The sequence below is a fragment of the Bubalus bubalis genome, chromosome 17 (genome assembly GCF_019923935.1).
Source record: "Bubalus bubalis isolate 160015118507 breed Murrah chromosome 17, NDDB_SH_1, whole genome shotgun sequence".
Classification (NCBI taxonomy): domain Eukaryota; kingdom Metazoa; phylum Chordata; class Mammalia; order Artiodactyla; family Bovidae; genus Bubalus; species Bubalus bubalis.
The window spans coordinates 18,156,318-18,175,201 of NC_059173.1; the positions used below are offsets into that span (position 1 = coordinate 18,156,318).

At 47.2% G+C, this 18,884-nt stretch overlaps 2 protein-coding genes across 4 annotated transcripts in view; one reads left to right on the top strand and one right to left on the bottom strand.

The window, feature by feature from the left end:
* The window catches only part of HVCN1 (hydrogen voltage gated channel 1), a 27,643-nt gene extending 12,020 nt beyond the window's left edge, over positions 1-15,623 (top strand). The window contains exons 2-7 of one of the 2 annotated variants that reach the window (XM_045163082.1): positions 2,626-2,910; positions 7,218-7,322; positions 10,876-11,107; positions 13,318-13,430; positions 13,555-13,732; positions 14,449-15,623. In XM_045163082.1, the coding sequence (XP_045019017.1) occupies positions 2,626-2,910; positions 7,218-7,322; positions 10,876-11,107; positions 13,318-13,430; positions 13,555-13,704 (885 nt within the window). In that variant the 3' untranslated portion in view covers positions 13,705-13,732; positions 14,449-15,623. Of the gene's footprint in view, positions 1-2,625; positions 2,911-7,217; positions 7,323-10,875; positions 11,108-13,317; positions 13,431-13,554; positions 13,733-13,768 lie in introns of both variants that reach the window. The other variant, XM_045163083.1, reaches the window with a different exon arrangement.
* The window catches only part of TCTN1 (tectonic family member 1), a 27,322-nt gene continuing 22,557 nt past the window's right edge, over positions 14,120-18,884 (bottom strand). The window contains exons 12-15 of one of the 2 annotated variants that reach the window (XM_006048315.3): positions 17,875-18,037; positions 15,668-15,793; positions 15,082-15,226; positions 14,120-14,211 (exon numbers count right to left, since the gene is read on the bottom strand). In XM_006048315.3, coding sequence (XP_006048377.1) covers positions 15,083-15,226; positions 15,668-15,793; positions 17,875-18,037 — 433 coding nt within the window. In that variant the 3' untranslated portion in view covers positions 14,120-14,211; position 15,082. Of the gene's footprint in view, positions 15,227-15,667; positions 15,794-17,874; positions 18,038-18,884 lie in introns of both variants that reach the window. The other variant, XM_006048314.3, reaches the window with a different exon arrangement.

Here is an 18,884-nt window from a genome sequence, read left to right on the forward strand (position 1 = left end):
ATTTTCCTGCTTATTTATCTGTCTGGTAATTTTGTATTATATGTTGGACATTATGAATGTTATGTTGTTGAGAGTATTTTGCTGTCTTCTTCAACAGAGTACTGAGTTTTGTTCCAAGAGGCAGTTAATTTACTTAGAGATAAGCATGATCTTTTTAAAAGCCTTATTTTTAAGCTTGGTTGGGACAGGTCTAAGGTAGCCCTGACTGGAGGGCTAGATTAGGTCTATATATAAGGCATGACTTTTCTGGAATTTCTACTGAGCACTCAAGAGTATTCAACAAGATCTCTCTGCTCTCGCTGTTTGAAACTCACAGATCTCCCAACCCAGACCTGTGTAACTCTCTGGTAGTTGTTCAGCTCACAGTTCCCTGAGAGTTTTTTTATGCTTTGTTTTTTTCCTGAAAGTTATATTTTGCCCTGTTTCATGGAGTCTTGCTCTGCACATGTGAAGTTTAGGACTCAGCCTAAGTGCAATATTTGGAGTGTTTTCTCTCTGCACTGCTTCCTTTTCTCTGGTACCTTGCCATGCAAATTCCTGAGGAAGTAAAGTTCAATAATCCTGAACTATAATCTTTGTCTCCACAGTCCAAAAAGTACCTCCAGGCAGAAGGCTAGAGTGATTGTGGGGCTCATCTTACTTGTTTCTCTTCTTTCAAGGATCACAGTAAATTTCATACATTTTACCCAGTTGTAGAGTTATATTTTATCTAGTCTTATGGCAGGTACTCTAACTGGTATAGTTACTCTTACGGCAGTTGCTCTAACTGGTATGGTTGTTTATACCGGTTACTGTGTCATTGGTCAGAAGCAGAAATCTCCTTCTTTCGTATGTTTATGCTCACATTTTCACACATTCCAAAAATAATACATGGTAGTATTTGGTAGCCATTGAGGTAGCAGGAAACTCAGAAAGTAGGATTTGAGAAGCCAGTGAAGGATGTTTTTGAAGAAAGGGAGTGATCTTTCTGTGTTCAGTACTGCTGAGGGGGTACACATGGATGTCATCAGTGATACACAGAGACATGGTTCATTCATTTTAACTGCTGTATAAAATTCCATCACGTGAATAGAGAAAATTCACTTCTCTATCTCCTACCATTTAGGTGAACATTTGCAGTGAACATTCTTGAACATGTCACTGATTTGAGTACATGTGGGCGAGTTTCTCTTTGAAACCTATCTAGGGGTGGGATTACTAGATCATTAACAATATAATTTCAATTTGACAAAACAGTACCAGATTGCTTGGAAAAATAGTGGTGCCAGTGTCTGTTCCTACCTTCAGGGTTCAAGAGACCCCCATTGCCTCACACATTCACTGTTTGCTATTGTAGATTTTAAAATTCTTGCCAATCTGAGGAATGAAAAGGTGTGTGATTGTTACTTCAATTCACCTTTTCCTAAATATTAGTAAAGTTGAGTGTCTGGGCTATCTGGGTTTCCTCTCATGTGACCTGACTAGTAATATCCATTAACTAGTTTTCCATGGAGTTGTCTTTTGTGGGTAAGATTTCTTTCTATATTCTGGATACTAAAATCTTTGTCTATTAAATGCATTGCAAATATTTACTCCCAGTCTGTGATGCGTCTTACTTTGTACAGGTGTGTATATGTGTGAGAGACAAACATTTTTAGGTTTGATGAGTCAGGTCTATTGATTTATTTTGTGTTTTTTGTCTTATTTAAGCAATCCTTCACAGAACTGAGGTCATAAAGATACTTGTCTGTATTTTGTTTTTAAACTTTTAAATGCATTTATATAGATTAATACAAATGAAATTTATTCTCTGTGTGGCGTGAGGTAGGATTTTTTCCCCCCTTGTTGGAAAAGCCAAATGTCCTAACCTCGCCAGTGTTTTCTCACTGATCTGGACTGCCATTGCCATCATATCCAGGTTCTCACAGTGAGCTGGGTCTGTTTGGGGCTCTCTTTTCCTGTTATTCTGATCATATTGCCTCTTCTCTTAGCCATACCTGGAAGTTTTCATTATTGAACTTTAGAAAAAGTTTGATGTCTGGGATGGTAAGTTGGGTAAAGGAGTGGGAAGCTTATTTGCTTTTTCACTTTGAAGTCATCGGTCTTTTAAACAACTGTCTGTAATTATTTAAAACAGCACTGGCTGAACTTAGAAAAATCCACTTGCTGCCCAGACCTTTCTAGGACCAATCAGTGGCGAGGGTGGCTTCGCTTTTGTGTGAAACTCTGGGCACTTTTACTTCTGCCTTTGCCCTCTCCCTGGCCTGCCAACTCTCACCTCTGGGTTTTTAGGTTGTGATGTCTCTGCACCAGGGGCTGCTATTGGGTCTTCCGGTATTTACATGCGGGCCTGCGGTGGGTGTTTTGCGACTGGGAGGCAGTACCTCTCCTGTTGGTTACTGCCAACCAGACCACAGTGGCAGGCCTGACGGAGTCTGGGGTTTCCTGTTGCCTCACCGGCGCTGAGACCCTGGATTCCAAAAATAAGTGCACGAAAAACCACTGTGACCTCACGGTCTGCGCTCTCAGGGTTCTCTAAGCACCGGACCGTCTTCACCCCGGGGCCCGGCCTAGCGGGGGCTCTGCTACCCCGGAGACTGACGGACAGGCTGCCTGAGCGCTCGCTCTCTGTCCCCCTTTCTTCAGGCAGTCACCCGCAGGGCCAGGGTGGCTCCCGCCGAGAGGATGAGCAAGTTCTTGAAACACTTCACCGTCGTCGGGGACGACTACCACGCCTGGAACATCAACTACAAGAAGTGGGAGAATGAGGAGGAGGAGGAGGAAGAAGAGCAGCCGCCGCCCACTGAGGCCTCAGCCTCGGCCGAGGAGGGCAGAGCCACTGACCCCACCCCAGCCCCGGCCCCTGTGCCCAGGCCCCGCCTAGACTTCAGGACCACTTTGAGGAAGCTCTTCAGCGCCCACAGGTTTCAGGTAGGTGGGCAGAGGCCCAAAATGCCTTGGGTGGGGCAGAGCCATCAGCCCAGAGTCACGAGGTCAGGTGGGAGGGGGCCCATCTCTGTCACCAGTTCCGTCGCTCCGCAGATACCTACCCAGCATGGATCGTGTGCAGGGCGGGTCCCCTGTTGTCAGGGGCAGAGTAAGTCCTAATCCAAAAGTCAGTTATCACCTGATGAATCAATCCATTAAACAAAATGTGCTCCGTCCCTACTCAGCTGCAGAAAGGAATGGAGCACTGATGTGTTCTGTAGTGTGGATGCCCCTTGACGACACGATCCTAAATGGAAGAAGCCAGACACAGAGGCCACGTGTCTTGCAATTCCATTCATGTGAAATGTCTCGAATGCATACATCCACAGAGACAACAGAGTAGAGGGAATGGAAGGGGGAATGACCGCTCAATGGATGTAGTTTCCGGTTAAGGTAACGAAAATGTTCTAGAACTAGATACCAGTGATGGTTGAACAACCTTGTGAATGTACTTAAGGCCTGTGAACTTTATGCCAACCGTAAAGGAGTGAAAACGTTAAGTTTTGCAATGTTAAATGTTAAGTTATGCAAAATTTACCCCCTACACACACAAAGGAAATGAAAGGATAAATTGGGGGGTGGGGGCAGTCTCTTCTTTTCTGAAGTGATGCTGAAAATATCTGCCTGGCATAACCAACCCGCCACCAATCTCTAGGTATGGTTATGGGGAGACCCTGAGAGGGAGACGCAGGCTTCAGAGAGTAGCAGAAGGAATAGGACTTCCTACAGGGCTCAGTGTCAGTCCCAACGTGAGTGGAGTCTGGCCAGCCCTGTCTGAACCCCATCCCGCCACCCCAGTGTGGGTGAGCAGGTATCTGGAAGCATGTACTGAGACCCAGCAGAAAGCGGGAGGCTCCTTGTCAGCCCAGTCTGTCAGTTCCCAGAATGGAACTCTTTGGGGGCCCCTGCTGCAGGTTACCCCCCTTCAACCATGATAACCCAGCTCCTCCCTGGAGCTGGTGTCCCTTCTGAAAGTAGAGAGAAGCAGCCCTTGCCTCTCCCATCACTGACTTTGTTCCAGAGTAAAAGAGAAGGAATTATTTTGGTCTTTTTTTTTCCTACTCTCGTGTGACTTACAGAAACAAAGCAGGCAACCCAGCACTCCTGGCAGCTCAGCACTTTCCTCTGTAGCTCTGACAGAAGAGGAAACGTGGTATTATGTTGTTGGGGTTGAAATCCCAAACCCTCAATTTCAAGAGCAGAAGGAAGGAGCCAGCTTCCTCCCAGCTGCAAGGGGAGCCCTGGGGAGGTCCCCCCTCTCCTGACTGGGCCCCCCAGGCCACATGGCTCTGGGGAAGAGCATAGGAGAGGTGTTTATTCATTCACTCAACAGTCACTTCTTAGCTTCTGCTATGCACCAGGGTCACGGCAGTGAGCGTGGTGGACACATCCCTGCCCTCACTTGCAGAGGATGGGTGCTCTGTAGAGAGGTGGGCATTCCAGAAATCAGACAGATGTTGGATACAAGTGGAGAGAAGCCCTCTGCAGGGAAACAGAGCAGGGTGGCTCTGAGAGATCCTCAGGGTGGGGGAGACCCAATCTAGGATGTGAGGCAGAGCAGGTGATACTTCACCTGACACCACGAGGCTGGGCAGGAGTGAGGTCTGTGGATGGGAAGGGAGGAGCTTCCCAGGCAGAGGGGCCGTGTTTGCAAAGGGCCTGAGGGAGGAAAGAGGCTTCAGTTTTGCAGGAATTGAGAAGGGTCCATCAGGCTTGTATGTATCCAGTAGTGGGAACGGAGGTGCTGGAAGTCCACCCACCGGCAGTGGGCAGCCATCAGAGTCCGAGTGTGCGGTGGGGAGGCAGCGACATGAGCAGTTTGGAGAGGGGCCCAAGTGGAAGCAGGGAGGCTACCTCGGGGTAGGGAGTAAGGATTCAAGGGTTTGATCTGTGCAGATAGAATCCACATACAAGAGATTCTGGAATGCCCTCTCTTGGGTGCAGTCTCCACCTGTTCCCATGGTTTGAGGTGACCAAGGTGACATATATAGTTGACTGTTGTCACTTCTCACAGGATGGCACAACCAACCAAAGGAGAGAACTTGGGGTGAGTCAGGCCTCCGTGGTAGCCACAGACAGGCAGGGGAGCATGGCCAGGAAGGCTGGGAGGAGCCTCACTTTTATCACCTGCTGACTGTGGCCAGGCCGTCTGCTGAGCACACCTCACACTTTATCTCACTCGATGCTGCCATTGTCAGTCGGGGTGGAAAATGCAGCGAAGTCCCATCTCCCCCGGAAGGATGCTGAAGCTTGTTAGAGCTAACGCCAAGGCACGGCAGAGCTGAGGGCTGTGCCCAAGGTCCAGGCTCACGGGGGAGCCGGCTCAGGACTGGCTCCCCTGCACCTCTGGGTGCTGCTGCTAGGGATGGCTGACTTCCAGTGAGGATTTGGAATTAACCCAGTTCCCTGAATTCTCAGCGTTTTCCCATGTGACATGGCTCCCCTCAGAACTTGTCCTGCCTTGTCAACTGGTGGATTCGGAGCCTTAGGGGTCAGTTCATAGAGGCTGGGGTTGGGACCCAGGCACTGCGGTTTCGTGACCTTGGGTCTGTCTCTCGATCACTTTTTAAAACTGAGGTGAAATTAAAATTAATTAATTAAATCATTTTATGATCAAATTAATCACTGTAAAGTGGATAATTCAGTGGCATTTATCTAGTACATTCACGATGTTGTGTGGCCATCACCACTGTCTGGTTCCAGAACACTTCCATCACCCCCAAAGAGACCCAGTACCCATTAAACAGTAACCCCCAGTCCCCGACAAACCTTAATCTACTTTTCACCTCTACCGGACATTTCATGTAAATGGAATCCTACAACGTATGTGATCTTTTGTGTTCGGCTTCTCTCACTTAGCATGTTTTCTGGGTCCATCCACACTGTAGTGTACGTCAGTGCTCCATTCCTTTTTACGGCTGAATATCCAGTGTGTTTTTAATATCTCCATGCCTTGCTTCTAGACTAGATGAGCTCTTAGATCCCTTTAGCTCCAACATGAAACCAAGGAGGGAGGGAGCGAGGAAAGAAGGAAAGATGCCGTCTGAGGCTTGAGTCTTCATTAAGCTACTGAATTCGGATTTGTGTGAATATTTCATTACAGAGCACTTTGCCATACAATTTTCAACAATAAACCACATCATCAAATAATTAGTGACATAATTGTTACAGGTCGAAATGGTCAAAAAGTTTAATAGTCCATTCTTTATAGGCCTGAACTGGTTCAATTGCGACCTGAAACTGCAGAAACTGCCAAGATAACGGCAGACTAATTCTCAGAGGTCAAGATCTATCTGCCTGACAGTGTAAGAGGCAAGGCCCCCAGGGAAGTAAGTTGACAGTCCAGTATGTTCAAGGGAAGAAAGAGGTCACGCAAGGGTCAAGGGAAAAAAGAGGGAACCCCCCCCTTGGGGTTCCTCCTGTTGCTGCCATTTCCACCACTCCCACCTCATGCCTGTGGTCACCCCAGATGCCATCACCTCCACCCCACCTTCACTATCCGATTCACCATCATCACTGCCTCCGTCACCATGACCACCCCCACCGCCATCGCTGAGACCACCCACTCACTTCACTCTGGTCCCCCCCAGCTCCCCGCTCCAGCAGGTCACAAATCCCACGAGATTGTCTTTCCCTCAGCAGCTCCTCTGTTTCCCAGGACACCCAGAACTCCCTGCCCCCTCCCCCCGCAGTGAGCACATGGGGTTGGGGTGGGCACCTCAGGTCTCCAGTCTGAAGCTGTTTGATGGGCACAGTGGATGTCACCCTAACCCAGCTGCCTGGAGGAGGCATCCCTAGAGATCCTCCTGCAACTTGGCTCTCTTGAGGATGGATGTTTTATTTATTGAGCCTCTGTTCTGGGTGTACCCTGGCAAGAGCAATTCCCAGAACTAGAAACACAAAAGCTTTAAAAAACATTACTACTTATTTTTTGCCATCTAGGCATTAGCAGTTTGGTTCAAGAGATGCTGAGAAGCAGTGAACTTCCAAGTTAAGAGAAAGACCAGTGGTGACCAAGGGTCAGTGAGTGAGCTGCACGGAGGCTTTAGGAGGACAGGCATGGCCATGGGCTGGAAGGAGGGGCTCCAGTGAGAGGAGCTGGCCCCCAGCAGGCCTCCTGAGAGGGCGCTGGAGCTGCTGCGGGCAACTGGCCTCCCATCCTTGACATCCAGGTGTTAACAGCCCTTAGAGATGGAAGGAAGGTCCCTGTTTAGGTCTCATGGTTTCTTGCTTCTTCCGTCGGTCCACAGGTTATCATCATCTGCCTGGTCGTCCTGGATGCCCTCCTGGTGCTTGCAGAGCTCGTTTTGGACCTGAAGATCATCGAGCCCGACAAGAATAACTATGCCCCCAAGGTAGTGTGTCCACAGCCCTTTAACATGGTTCACTCTTGTTACCTGCACTGAGGGTGGGCAGAGGGGGGCAGCACCCGCAGAAAATCAACCAGGGCTTCTCTGAGAGTAGTTTGATGGGGTGCTTTCAGTCAAAGAGCAGAGCACATGTCTTCCTTTCCCGGTTGTAGATATGAGTTCCCTACAAGCAGGATACCTCAGGTCACTTGATGGCTTGCAGGCTTGCATCTTGAGCTGTCCAAGACACTGAGCTGGAGTCTGTCACTGATTCTCAAACCAAGAGAAGGATTCCTTCCCATTCCCCAGAGGACGGGCTGTTTGTCCTGTCAACATGCTGACGTGGTCCCTGTGCTGGAGCCACTGGGGGGACACGCCCGCCATTCATTCCCTGATTCACAGTTACTGCCTGGCCCATCCCAGTCAGTCATCCAGAGGGCAGTGGGTGCATTCTGTGACCCTATCACCAGTAACTGGGAGGAGGCCAGGGGCTAAAAAACATCTCCCCACACCCTTTGAAAAAAAATTCAGTGGACTGTGCATAAGTGTCTTTTCAACCAGCAAAAGGACAGGAAGAAAACATTAAACCTCCTTCCTACTCGTGGCCCCTTTGACCAAGGCAGTCGTTAACGTTTTCTTCTGTGACACTTGAGTCCTCCCATAGATGGATAATCTTTTCTCTCCCTCTACTGTTTAATAGCATCAGTAACCCACCACCTATGCTCACTGTCTTGTGCCTTTTTTCTTTACTTTTTATTATGAAAAATGGCAAACATACATTTATATACATACCCACAAACATGCCCATATATTTTTGACCATTTGAAAGTCAGACATCGTGCCACTTCATCCCTGAGTACTTCAACAATGCCTCCCTGAGTACTTCAACAATACCTAAGAATGAGGTTTTTCTCCTATAGAACCATAATAGCATTATTACACCTAAAAAATTTATAATTCCATAATATCTAATAACTAGTTTTCATTCAAATTTCCTCACTCATAGTGCTTTTTTTGCAAACTAGATTTCTGACATTATATTTGAGCTTTTTTAAAGTTAAAGTCGCTCAGTTGTGTCCAACTCTTTGTGCCCCAAGGACAATACAGTCCATGGAATTCTCCAGGCCAGAATACTGGAGTGGGTAGCCTTTCCCTTCTCCAGGGGATCTTCCCAACCCAGGGATCAAACCCAGGTCCTCTGCATTGCAGGTGGATTCTTTACCATCTGAACCACCCTGTTCCTTTATTCTGTTTCCCGTACAACACAGGTTAGGTCAAGAGGCTTAAAAAGCAAGAGTTCCTCAAGGGTGGGCTATTTTTATTTTTAAATCTCATGGCACCTTGGGCCAGGGACCCACTATTAGTCTACTGGATCACTTGGTTCAGGTTGTAAATGCTGAGCTGTTGCACTGTCCAGGGGCACTTTGCAGTTGTATATAATCCACATGATGACATTTTAACATCATACAAACTTCTTCCCCAGTTAGCATCCACTGATGATCATTGTGTGAGTCTGAACACACTGGCTTGCAAACCAGTGATTTCTAATCATGCCTTTCCTTCTACATCGACTAGTCAGTATCCTTTTATCAGTTCAGTTCAGTTGCTCAGTGTTGTCTGACTCTGCAACCCCATGGACTGCAGCATGCCAGGCTTCCCTGTCCATCACCAACTCCCGGAGTTTACTCAAACTCTGTCCATTGAGTCAGTGATGCCATCCAACCATCTCATCCTCTGTGTCCCCTTCTCCTCCTGCCTTCAACCTTTCCCAGCATCAGGGCCTTTTCAAATGAGTTTCAGCTTCAGCATCAGTCCTTCCAATGAACACTCAGGACTGATCTCCTTTAGGGTGGACTGGTTGGATCTCCTTGCAGTCCAAGAGACTCTCAAGAGTCTTCTCCAACACCACAGTTCAAAAGCATCAATTCTTTGGCGCTCAGCTTTCTTTATAGTCCAACTCTCACATCCATACATGACTACTGGAAAAACCATAGCTTTGACTAGATAGACCTTTGTTGGCAAATTAATGTCTCTGCTTTTTAATATACTGTCTATGTTGGTCATAGCTTTTCTTCCAAGGAGCATGCGTCTTTTAATTTCATGGCCGCAGTCACCATCTGCAGTGATTTTGGAGCCCCCCAAAATAAGGTCTCCCACTGTTTCCATTGTTTCCCCATCTATTTGCCATGCAGTGATGGGACCAGATGCCATGATCTTAGTTTTCTGAATGTTGAGCTTTAAGCCAACTTTTTCACTCTCCTCTTTCACTTTCATCAAGAGGCTCTTTAGTTCTTCGCTTTCTGCCATAAGGGTGGTGTCATCTGCATATCTGAGGTTAATGATATTTCTCCCAGCAATCTTGATTCCAGCTTGTGCTTCATCCAGCCTGGCATTTCGCATGATATATTCTGCACATAAGTTAAATAAGCAGGATGACAAAACACAGCCTTGACGTACTCCTTTCCCAATTTGGAACCAGTCTGTTGTTCCATGTCAGGTTCTAACTGTTGCTTCTTGACCTGAATACAGATTTCTCAGGAGGCAGGTCAGGTGGTCTTGTATTCCCACCTCTTCAAGAATTTTCCACAGTCTGTTGTGATCCACACAGTCAAAGGCTTTAGCATAGTCAATAAAGCAGATGTTTTTCTGGAACTCTCATGCTTTTTTGATGATCCAGTGGATGTTGGCAATTTGATCTCTGGTTCCTCTGTCTTTTCTAAATCCAGCTTGAACATCTGGAAATTCACGGTCCGTGTACTGTTGAAGCCTGGCTTGGAGAATTTGAGCATTACTTTACTAGCGTGTTAGATGAGTGCAATTGTGCGGTAGTTTGAGCATTCTTTGGCGTTGCCTTTCTTAGTGTGTATCACAAAAACACAGTCATTCTTTTCAGTGTTCAGTTTCAAATGGTCCCAGATTTGGTCACTGTGAGCCTCTTTGGGCCAGGATGATGTCTCAGCTCTCTTCATACTTTCCCTGCCCCAGAATGGAAATGGTTACTTTAGTGAAGACTAGTATTTATGAATCTAGATCTGGGAACTCTCTTCATTTATCACCCACCTTGGTGATCATTTCTAGTAAATACTTATGGGTCAGCCTTGGTCTTTTGAACAACTATGTAGTACTCCATGGGGAGGTACTGTAATGCTTTTAAAAGGACCCTAGTCTAATGAACATTTCTGTTGTTCTACCAATAATGAAGAAAATCGTCTGTTCTGCAAATGGTGCTGCGGTAAATATCCTTACTGTCTTTGTGCACATGTGAACTTAGCTGTATGATAAATTCCTAGCAGTGGAGCTGCTGGGCCAAAGGGGATGGTGGATGTTTTCAGTTCTGCCATTGCCCCATTGCCCTTCAGGGAGCAGTGTCTGTACTGTTCCCAGCTACAGTCGGAGCCCCAAACCAGTGCCTGGTGCTGGCAGGAATGTGGGATTGGTGAAGGGAATGGATTCTCTCTGGTGACTGGGCAGGTTCATTCAAAGCTGGCTCATCCGTGTGAACCAGCTCAGCCGGTGATCAGCCTGAGTCTACTCTCATGTGTCTCCTTGTCCCCTTCAGGTGTTCCACTACATGAGCCTTGCCATCCTGACCTTTTTTATGATGGAGATTTTCTTTAAAATATTTGTCTTCCGCTTGGAGTTCTTTCACCACAAGTTTGAAATCCTGGACACCATCGTGGTGGTCATTTCCTTCATTCTCGACCTCGTCCTCCTGTTCCGGGAGCATCAATTCGAGGCTCTAGGACTGCTGATCCTGCTCCGGCTGTGGCGGGTGGCCCGGATCATCAATGGTATGTCCCCTGCGCTCCTGAGCCGGGGAGCTGGGGGTGGGAGGTGGGGGGTAGGACAGTGGGTAGAGCCTGGAAGGGGCGCAGGGCCCCCGGTCCTCCTCCTGGCAGCCAAGAGAAACATGCAATGGTCTGCTCTGGTGTCCCACTGCCACCTCTGTGGTTACAAATTGACACCAGTACACGTGCTCTGAGAGGAAGGGCCCTTCTCCTTAGGCTCTATTTTCACGATTAATGAAAGATGTTAATAAAAAGGGTTATAAACCAATCCCTGATCTGTTGCCAAAGTACTTTTGTTTCTCGCGAGGTGTTTCCTGAAGAGTGTTTTATCAAACCCCATCCCACCCTGGGAGGGGAACCATCAGGGAGGGGAGCAAGGAAGCTGAGAAAAACGGTACATTAGATTCTACCAGCTTGGAGAAAATCACAACATGAGTGAGCACGATGGAGGCTCTGAGAACCGTAGCTGTTTTCCAAGTTGACACTTTGGGAGGAAGTAACACCCATCAGCCTGCTGTAGACTCTGGCTCTGGAGAACACGCTGGGGGAAACACCGCTTTCCCGGATTTTAGGCACAGGTCCTGTTCCTCACACACTCCCTGCTGGTGTGGGAGCCTCTGTTTCAGAGCAGCTGTTTGTGTTGTGATTTTATGTGGACTCAGTGACCGGTCAGTGGTTCGGCCGTCAGTGAACACCCGTCCATGGACCTGCCGTGTCAGAATCACCCTCAGCGCACTAAGTGGCGAGTCTGGTGCAGAGGAGCCCAGGCGGGGTGTCTGTTCGCGAAGCACTCCCAGGTGATCGGTGTCCAGCAGTTTGGGAATCCGTGGACTAGGACCCAAGCTGATGGGCTATGGCTGGTTGTCAGGAGACCAAGTGAGCAACAGTGAGGCCTGCTAGACGTGGGCCCGTCCCCTGCCAGGCACAGTGAGTCCCAAGGCTCCTTCTGTGTTGGGTGCCACCCGGCAGGGTAAGGGCCTGTGCAGCGGCTCTGTCGGGCACGTGGGCTTTGGAACCTGTTGGTTCAGATCTAGTGATTTAGAGTAAAGCCTATTAAGAACATTTATTTGGGTTCTGTCAAAGGAAATAAAGGAAGCTTTTCAGATAATGTGGAAGATGCTTATGCCAACTGATTTTTTTCAGACAGAAACATACTGTGTGCAAAGGTTATGTGAGGTACCTAGACTGTGACAGACTATAAATGACTCATGAACCAGCTACTACCCAGTACTCTTCACATCACACTGTTGTGAGAAGTACTCATTTTGTCTAAAAAAAAAAAAAATGGCTGCGAGGCATAGGAGCACTGGCTACTGCCCATTATTACACTGCTGTCAGATTTCAGCGTGACGGAACATAGGCTAAACCAGACTCGGTGGGACAGCCAGGAACACTGTGAACCAGGAATGGCTACTTCCAGGCCTAGTGGGCACCACACACATGGGTGACGGTCCAGACTCGGTCACTCACACTTGGAAGGGGGCAGAATAGCCCCACTGCAGCACAGGCTTTGAGGCCTCATCCCCACTGTGGTGTGGGCATCAGGGAGCTCTGTCCCCACTGTGGTGTGGGCATCGGGGAGCTCTGTCCCCACTGTGGTGTGGGCATCGGGGAGCTCTGTCCCCCGTGTGGTGTGGGCATCGGGGAGTTCTGTCCCCCCTGTAGTGTGGGCATCGGGGAGCTCTGTCCCCACTGTGGTGTGGGCATCGGGGAGCTCTGTCCCCGCTGTGGTGTGGGCATCGGGGAGCTCTGTCCCCACTGTGGTGTGGGCATCGGGGAGCTCTGTCCCAACCAGGGTTCAGGTTAGTGCCTGACAACTAAACTGGCCACAGCCCTGGAGGCAGAAAGTGGGGAGAGTGACAGCCCCAAGCTTGAGCATTTCCAGACTTGTACTTAGTGCCTCCTGAGCAAGTGCTGCTAAGTAGCAGAAATGTTATGAACAAGGTCCCTTAAGGAGCTTAACCCTCATCTGGTCAGTGATTATTTTTAAGGATTTCTCACACCAGGCAAGCCACAGAAGTATGTCTCAGCTGGGTACTGAGTAGCTCAGAAATGAAAAACCTGACCCTCCTAGTTATGATGCCTTTAAGCTATGATTGTTTTACTTGTCACTGCTCTTCCCAACTGTATACATTTATAAGGAATGCAGGGTTTTTTCCCAAGTGGTTAAATCAGAAACTGGTATCATGGAGACCCTCACCATTATTTTTCAGGGATAATTATCTCGGTTAAGACACGTTCAGAACGGCAACTGTTAAGGTTAAAACAGATAAACATACAACTGGCCACCAAGATCCAGCACCTTGAATTCAGCTGCTCTGAGAAGGTAAGAAGGCGCTTGGGAAAACACCCCGTTTACAGATTGTTCCCTCCCAGCCAGGCCTCTGCTCTCGTGGGGCCGTTAGCCCAGAGCCCCACTTCCCTGGGTCAGGCCTTCCTTGTCCTTTCAGATTCAGCCCAGGCACTGCCTCCGCCCCTGCAGCTCCGCCAGGAACCCCCCTCCTCTAGTGTCTCTCCTCTCTGCTGTCACTGCTGGGCCCCGACTGAGTGATTTCCATGAGGAGTGTGGTTTTCATTCAGCTCTGCGGCTCACTGCATGACTGCCACGTGCCTGGGGAGGCTCAGAAGGTAAATTCGGTTATTTGTCTGCTTTTGTAATAACAGGAACAAGAAATTGAGAGACTTAACAAGCTATTGAGACAGCATGGACTTCTCGGGGAGGTGAACTAGATGCACGCCTTCTCCAGCTCAAAGGGAAGACCTGCCTCATGGGCTTGTGACAAGGAAGACAGCCGCCCCTCTGGGGCCATGTCGGGGAGAGATTTGGTTTGATGGCTTTGCCTCACTGCTGCCGGCTCCGATTCTGGGGGACACAGCCTTTTAGAGGCTCTATTTCTTCCTTGGTGTGACTGAGAATGTCCCATCCCACACTGTGTAACAAATGTATCATAAACTATATTTTCCTCATGTTGAACACTTTACTCTTGCTTGAAAATGAACAAGCTGGACAATTACTAGCCATATATAAAATTTAATCTCATCAAATGTACAGTTTTCACTTTTCACATGTATATTGAGGGATCAGTACATCCTTTCATATGAGCACTCTGAAAAACAAAAAAGAAAGCTATCTTAGCTATCAGCACATTCTAGAAGTCTTTTACATGTCCAAGCTGTTCTAAATAGCTAACCACAGTTTCCCCCAAGGAGGCCATTCTCGAGTACCCAGCCCCCTCCTCTGCATCCTCCAGCTTTTAGCTGGCTCCACCTAGTTCTGCCACCTGACAACATTTTCCTCAGTTACTGTACAATTAATGTATAAAATAAACTCTCTCCTTCCCTAGGGCCCTCCTACTAGATCCTTTCCAGCTTCAACTGCTTGGAATCACTTGGTGGCATCCCAGACCAGCCCACTAACTGGAGAGCAAGCTAGCTCCGGTGCCTGGCACAGAAGTGGCAATTAGAGCCAAGACTCCACTGTAATTAACATGACATTTGGGGGAAGATCCCCTTGTGAGGCCTTGTCCTCTACTCGCATGATTTTAAACAATTTGCTATTTTTGTACTCATTTCAGCAGGACCTGAAAAGGAGGAAAATCCGAACTAAAAATAATATTTTAAAAATAACTCACATTTAAAGCAGGGGATTAATAAACTGGATAAACCCTCAACGCCTGCACTACTTGAAGGCCTGTCCTCGTGTCTTCTCAAAGGTGCAACTTGGGTTTCCACATATGACCTATGTGTTGAGGGTACTGGAACTGGCTAAGACCAGACGATGCCCCCTTCTAATGTCAGACCAAGTAGAATGACATTCCAGAAGGGAGACAAGAGGAGGGAAGTGAGTGGAGAGGAAGTGTGCTGGTCTGGGGGCAATCTCAAGGGTTATAATAAAGTGGAATGTCTCCGAGGGACTGTGGGCCCCACACGTGCTGAATTTTGCAGATACGGTATAGTTTCCTTATTTAATGACTTACATCAAACAAATGGGAAGAAGAAATTAAAGGGCAGCCTGGCGTTGATGGTTGGCTGAGCTCTGAAGCCTGCCTCTGCAGGTGCAGACACATCCACAAAAGTAACCGCAGTGGAAATAAGAATTGTCCTTTCATTTCCTGAGTTGGTCTGTAATACAAAATCAGAATAATGCAAGCCCTGCCCTCCAGTGTGTTATCAGGATAACAAAGATGGGACAGCTTCCATGCCTTTCCTCACCCAATAGCTGTCATTCATGAATCTGATAGGTACATGGAGGGCTCATCAGTCACTAACTCATAGGAGAGAGACAGTTTTCACTCAGGTTGTCCCTCACACACTGATGTCATTCATTCATAACTCAATTCTGACAAGAACTTTAAAGATCAAATCTAAACAAGAATGCAAATGTGAACAAAACCATTTTGTTCAGTGGAGGTTTTTCCTCTAAGTAAATGATAACTGCTAAATTGTTTTAAGAATTCAGATTGTTTAAATTTTAATTATTATTTTTTACAAAATAATAAATTTCACCTATCACAGTTGAGTTTTGTCTGGCCTTGTGTCTTGTATCTTTAAAATTAGGCCTACCTCAGGAAAGGAAGATGAAATTAGCTTTGCAGTTACATTGACTATTTTGGCCTGTGGGTTCAATAAAGATCCGTATTTAGTCCACTTCACTTCTACCGTCAAAGCCACTGGGAGCTGGCAGGAATCCTGTACAATAATAGGCCATTAATCAATTTGAGTATTATACAACCTTAAGTCAAACTTAATCTGCAGTTCAGAGTTTTAATTATAAAATGTTTCCCATATTACAAAATGTTCTGAACAAGAGAATGAATAGACTCTAGAAGTTCAGATAAAAACAGCTTAGAAGCAGCATGTATTTTAAAAGTACTCAATGCTCCAAAAAAATTTTAATACCTAAGGCATAATTTTTCCAGCCCTTCTTGTTTCTAAAGAGATCAGCCTTACCTGGGAGTTGTACCCCCAACTATGGAGCCTCTGGGGCCCTGACAAGTCTAACTGCACCCACCCATTTACATCTACCTCAGAGATTCTTTAGGAAAGGAGTTGGCATGGGGGAGGAGGAAAGGGAATACAGTATTATTAATAGTCAGAAATTAAACCTCACTGCATATCATGTTAAAATGTACTTAGAGGAAATTCAAGTCCTTTCTTTTCGCTTATCTGATTTCATTGGTTGGCAATTAAGATGTTACATCGGGGTATACAGGTGCTGTCTTAAGTTTTCAAAGAAGTTAACTCTCACTCTCAGTCGAGGGCACTGGTGCCACAGTGGAGCTGCCCAGTTCAGGCCTGGACACTGGAAGCTGGGCCTGAGACCTCTGCCCCAGGATCTTTGTTTGCTCAGCCCTAAGGGGAACATGGGTGAAGGGGGCCTTCCAGACCTCTTTCCTGTCTTTACAGTTTCTTCAGTTGGCAAATGTGATCATGTTAAAGCTGCCTGATGGGGAGATGGAATTCCACTGGAGTATTCTACTTTTTGTGTATGTATGTGTGAAATTTTTCCACAATGAAAAGTTTTTAAAAATACATTTCTTTGGGGCATGCAAAGCTAGCATACCTGCTAAATTTGGTGCCAGCTGAAAAGGCAAGGGTGGAATTCCTTGGCTTAGCACTGTCTCTTAAGAAATTTGCAGGCTCAAAAATCCTTGCGAATATCCTGTCATTAGGAGAAGATGCAGCACGCAGGTGGTGTCAACTGAGCCCAGCAGATGCCCTCCTGTCGGCTCTGCCTAGAAGGCTGGGATGAAACCCGCTCCGGGCCCTCTAAGCTCCCGACTGGCACAGACCCCCCAGCAGTGCTTGTGTCCATGCTGCTGCCTGTCCCGCCACAACTTATGTCTTCCCTTCTAAGGGAGAAGTAACAACTGGACATCTTAACCCATCTGCAAGAAGCTAGGAGCAATCTGCCTGGTTCACTGAGGCGGCAGAGCTGAGCCAAGACTTAGCTGAACCGCAGGAACTGAGTAATCATGGGTCTCTGCTGGGGACTCAGTGGGGAGGGTGGGATCGGAGCTAGTGAGCTAGTCCTCACCCCACTGTCCCCATGCTATAAATGTGCTAAGCAGATAATGAGAGGCCTGAAGAAACGGTGACAAGAAAAAGCTGGGCAATTAAAGGATAAAGATGGAGAGCACGCCTCCGCTGACGGGGCCAGCCCACACTCTGACTGCTGAGACAAAAGAAAAAGGTGGGCAGAAGAACCACATGTGATCTGGAACCTATTTGTAGGATGTCAATTTCCATTAAACTCTTCTGGGAACTTTAGAATTGAAAGCTCTCATGGGTGGAGTGCTTTTATAGACCAAGGAACAATGGATGGGACAGCTCTGCAGATGGGAGGAAGTCTTACTGAAACAGTCAGAACACTTCATCTATCATATCATGATACCTAGAGAAGACCTTGCACAACACCAGTAAGGAACAGGATGGTGACTGGTAGTGGTCCCCGTTTATAGAGTGACCACTAGGCACCATTAATATTACCTGATTTTAACTCTTAACAAGCCCTGAGGGCAGTAATACAGCTATGAGGAAAAAGAGGCTCAAACCCGTAAAATCGCTGGCTGAATCACTGCTAACTAGGGGCAAAATCAGTATTCAAGATCCAGGCCCATCTGACAACAAAGTCCAAACTCCCACCCACAGCCACCCACCTCCTCAACGGGTGCCCCCTGCCTCGCCACTGCCTCTGTCTCCCCACAGTGAGAGGGGCAGGTGCACGCTGGAGACCACTAGCAAGTGGCCTTCAGCTTCTCCCGCTTTACCTTCACATGGGACGTCTGGGTGATGAAATAGACGGGCACCCAGTCCAGCACATCCTGGGCCTGGGAATTTCCAAAAGGGGCCACATAGTCTGGGAAGCCCTGACCCTTTAGCAGGCTCTTCATCTTCTGTGCCACCAGCCGACATGTGAGAGCTTTGGTCAGTCTTTTGGGAAGGAGAATGAGGTCAAATGAGGTGATTCTTCAAACCTACAGTTTTTTCTTTTCTTAATAAATGTCAAGGTCATGTTTAATTATGACATTTCTCTAGCACACACAAAATACTAAAAATAAGAAACAAGGGCATCTGTCTCAAGGTATTAGCCATCTCCATGTTACATCTGCCAAATACCTCACTTTAATACAGTGTTGCTGCTGCTACTGCTAAGTTGCTTCAGTCGTGTCTGACTCTGGGCGACCCCGTAGATGGCAGCCCACCAGGCTCCCCCATCCCTGGATTCTCCAGGCAGGAACACTGGAGTGGGTTGCCATTTCCTTCTCCAATGCGTGAAAGTGAAAAGTGAAAGTGAAGTCGCTCAGTCGTGCCCAAATTCTTAGCGACCCCATGGACTGCAGCCCACCAGGCTCCTCCGTCCATGGGATTTTCCAGGCAAGAGTACTGGAGTGGGGCGCCATTGCCTTCTCTGTAATACAGTGTTAGTACCCATAATATCTCTGATTATAGAATATTGTACCTGCAGTTTTTTATTTTTACATTCCTTAACGATACACATATTCTCTTTAGTTTCTTTTCTCACTCTCCAAAAAGGGGATTATTTGAAATTAAAGTGTCTCTCACTTTGTGAAATTTTGGTTAGCCAGGGAGATGAATCCAAAACAAAGTCTCCCAAACTATATTCCATGGAGAAGCTCTGTATAAGAAGGGTTCCATGGCCAAACATTTGAGAAATATTACTTACCCATGTCCCCATTGAAGTACACTGACATTACTAAAGACTCTGATAAGTGCTTACTTAGTAAGGAATCATGTTTTGAACTTTAATTTGGTGTTT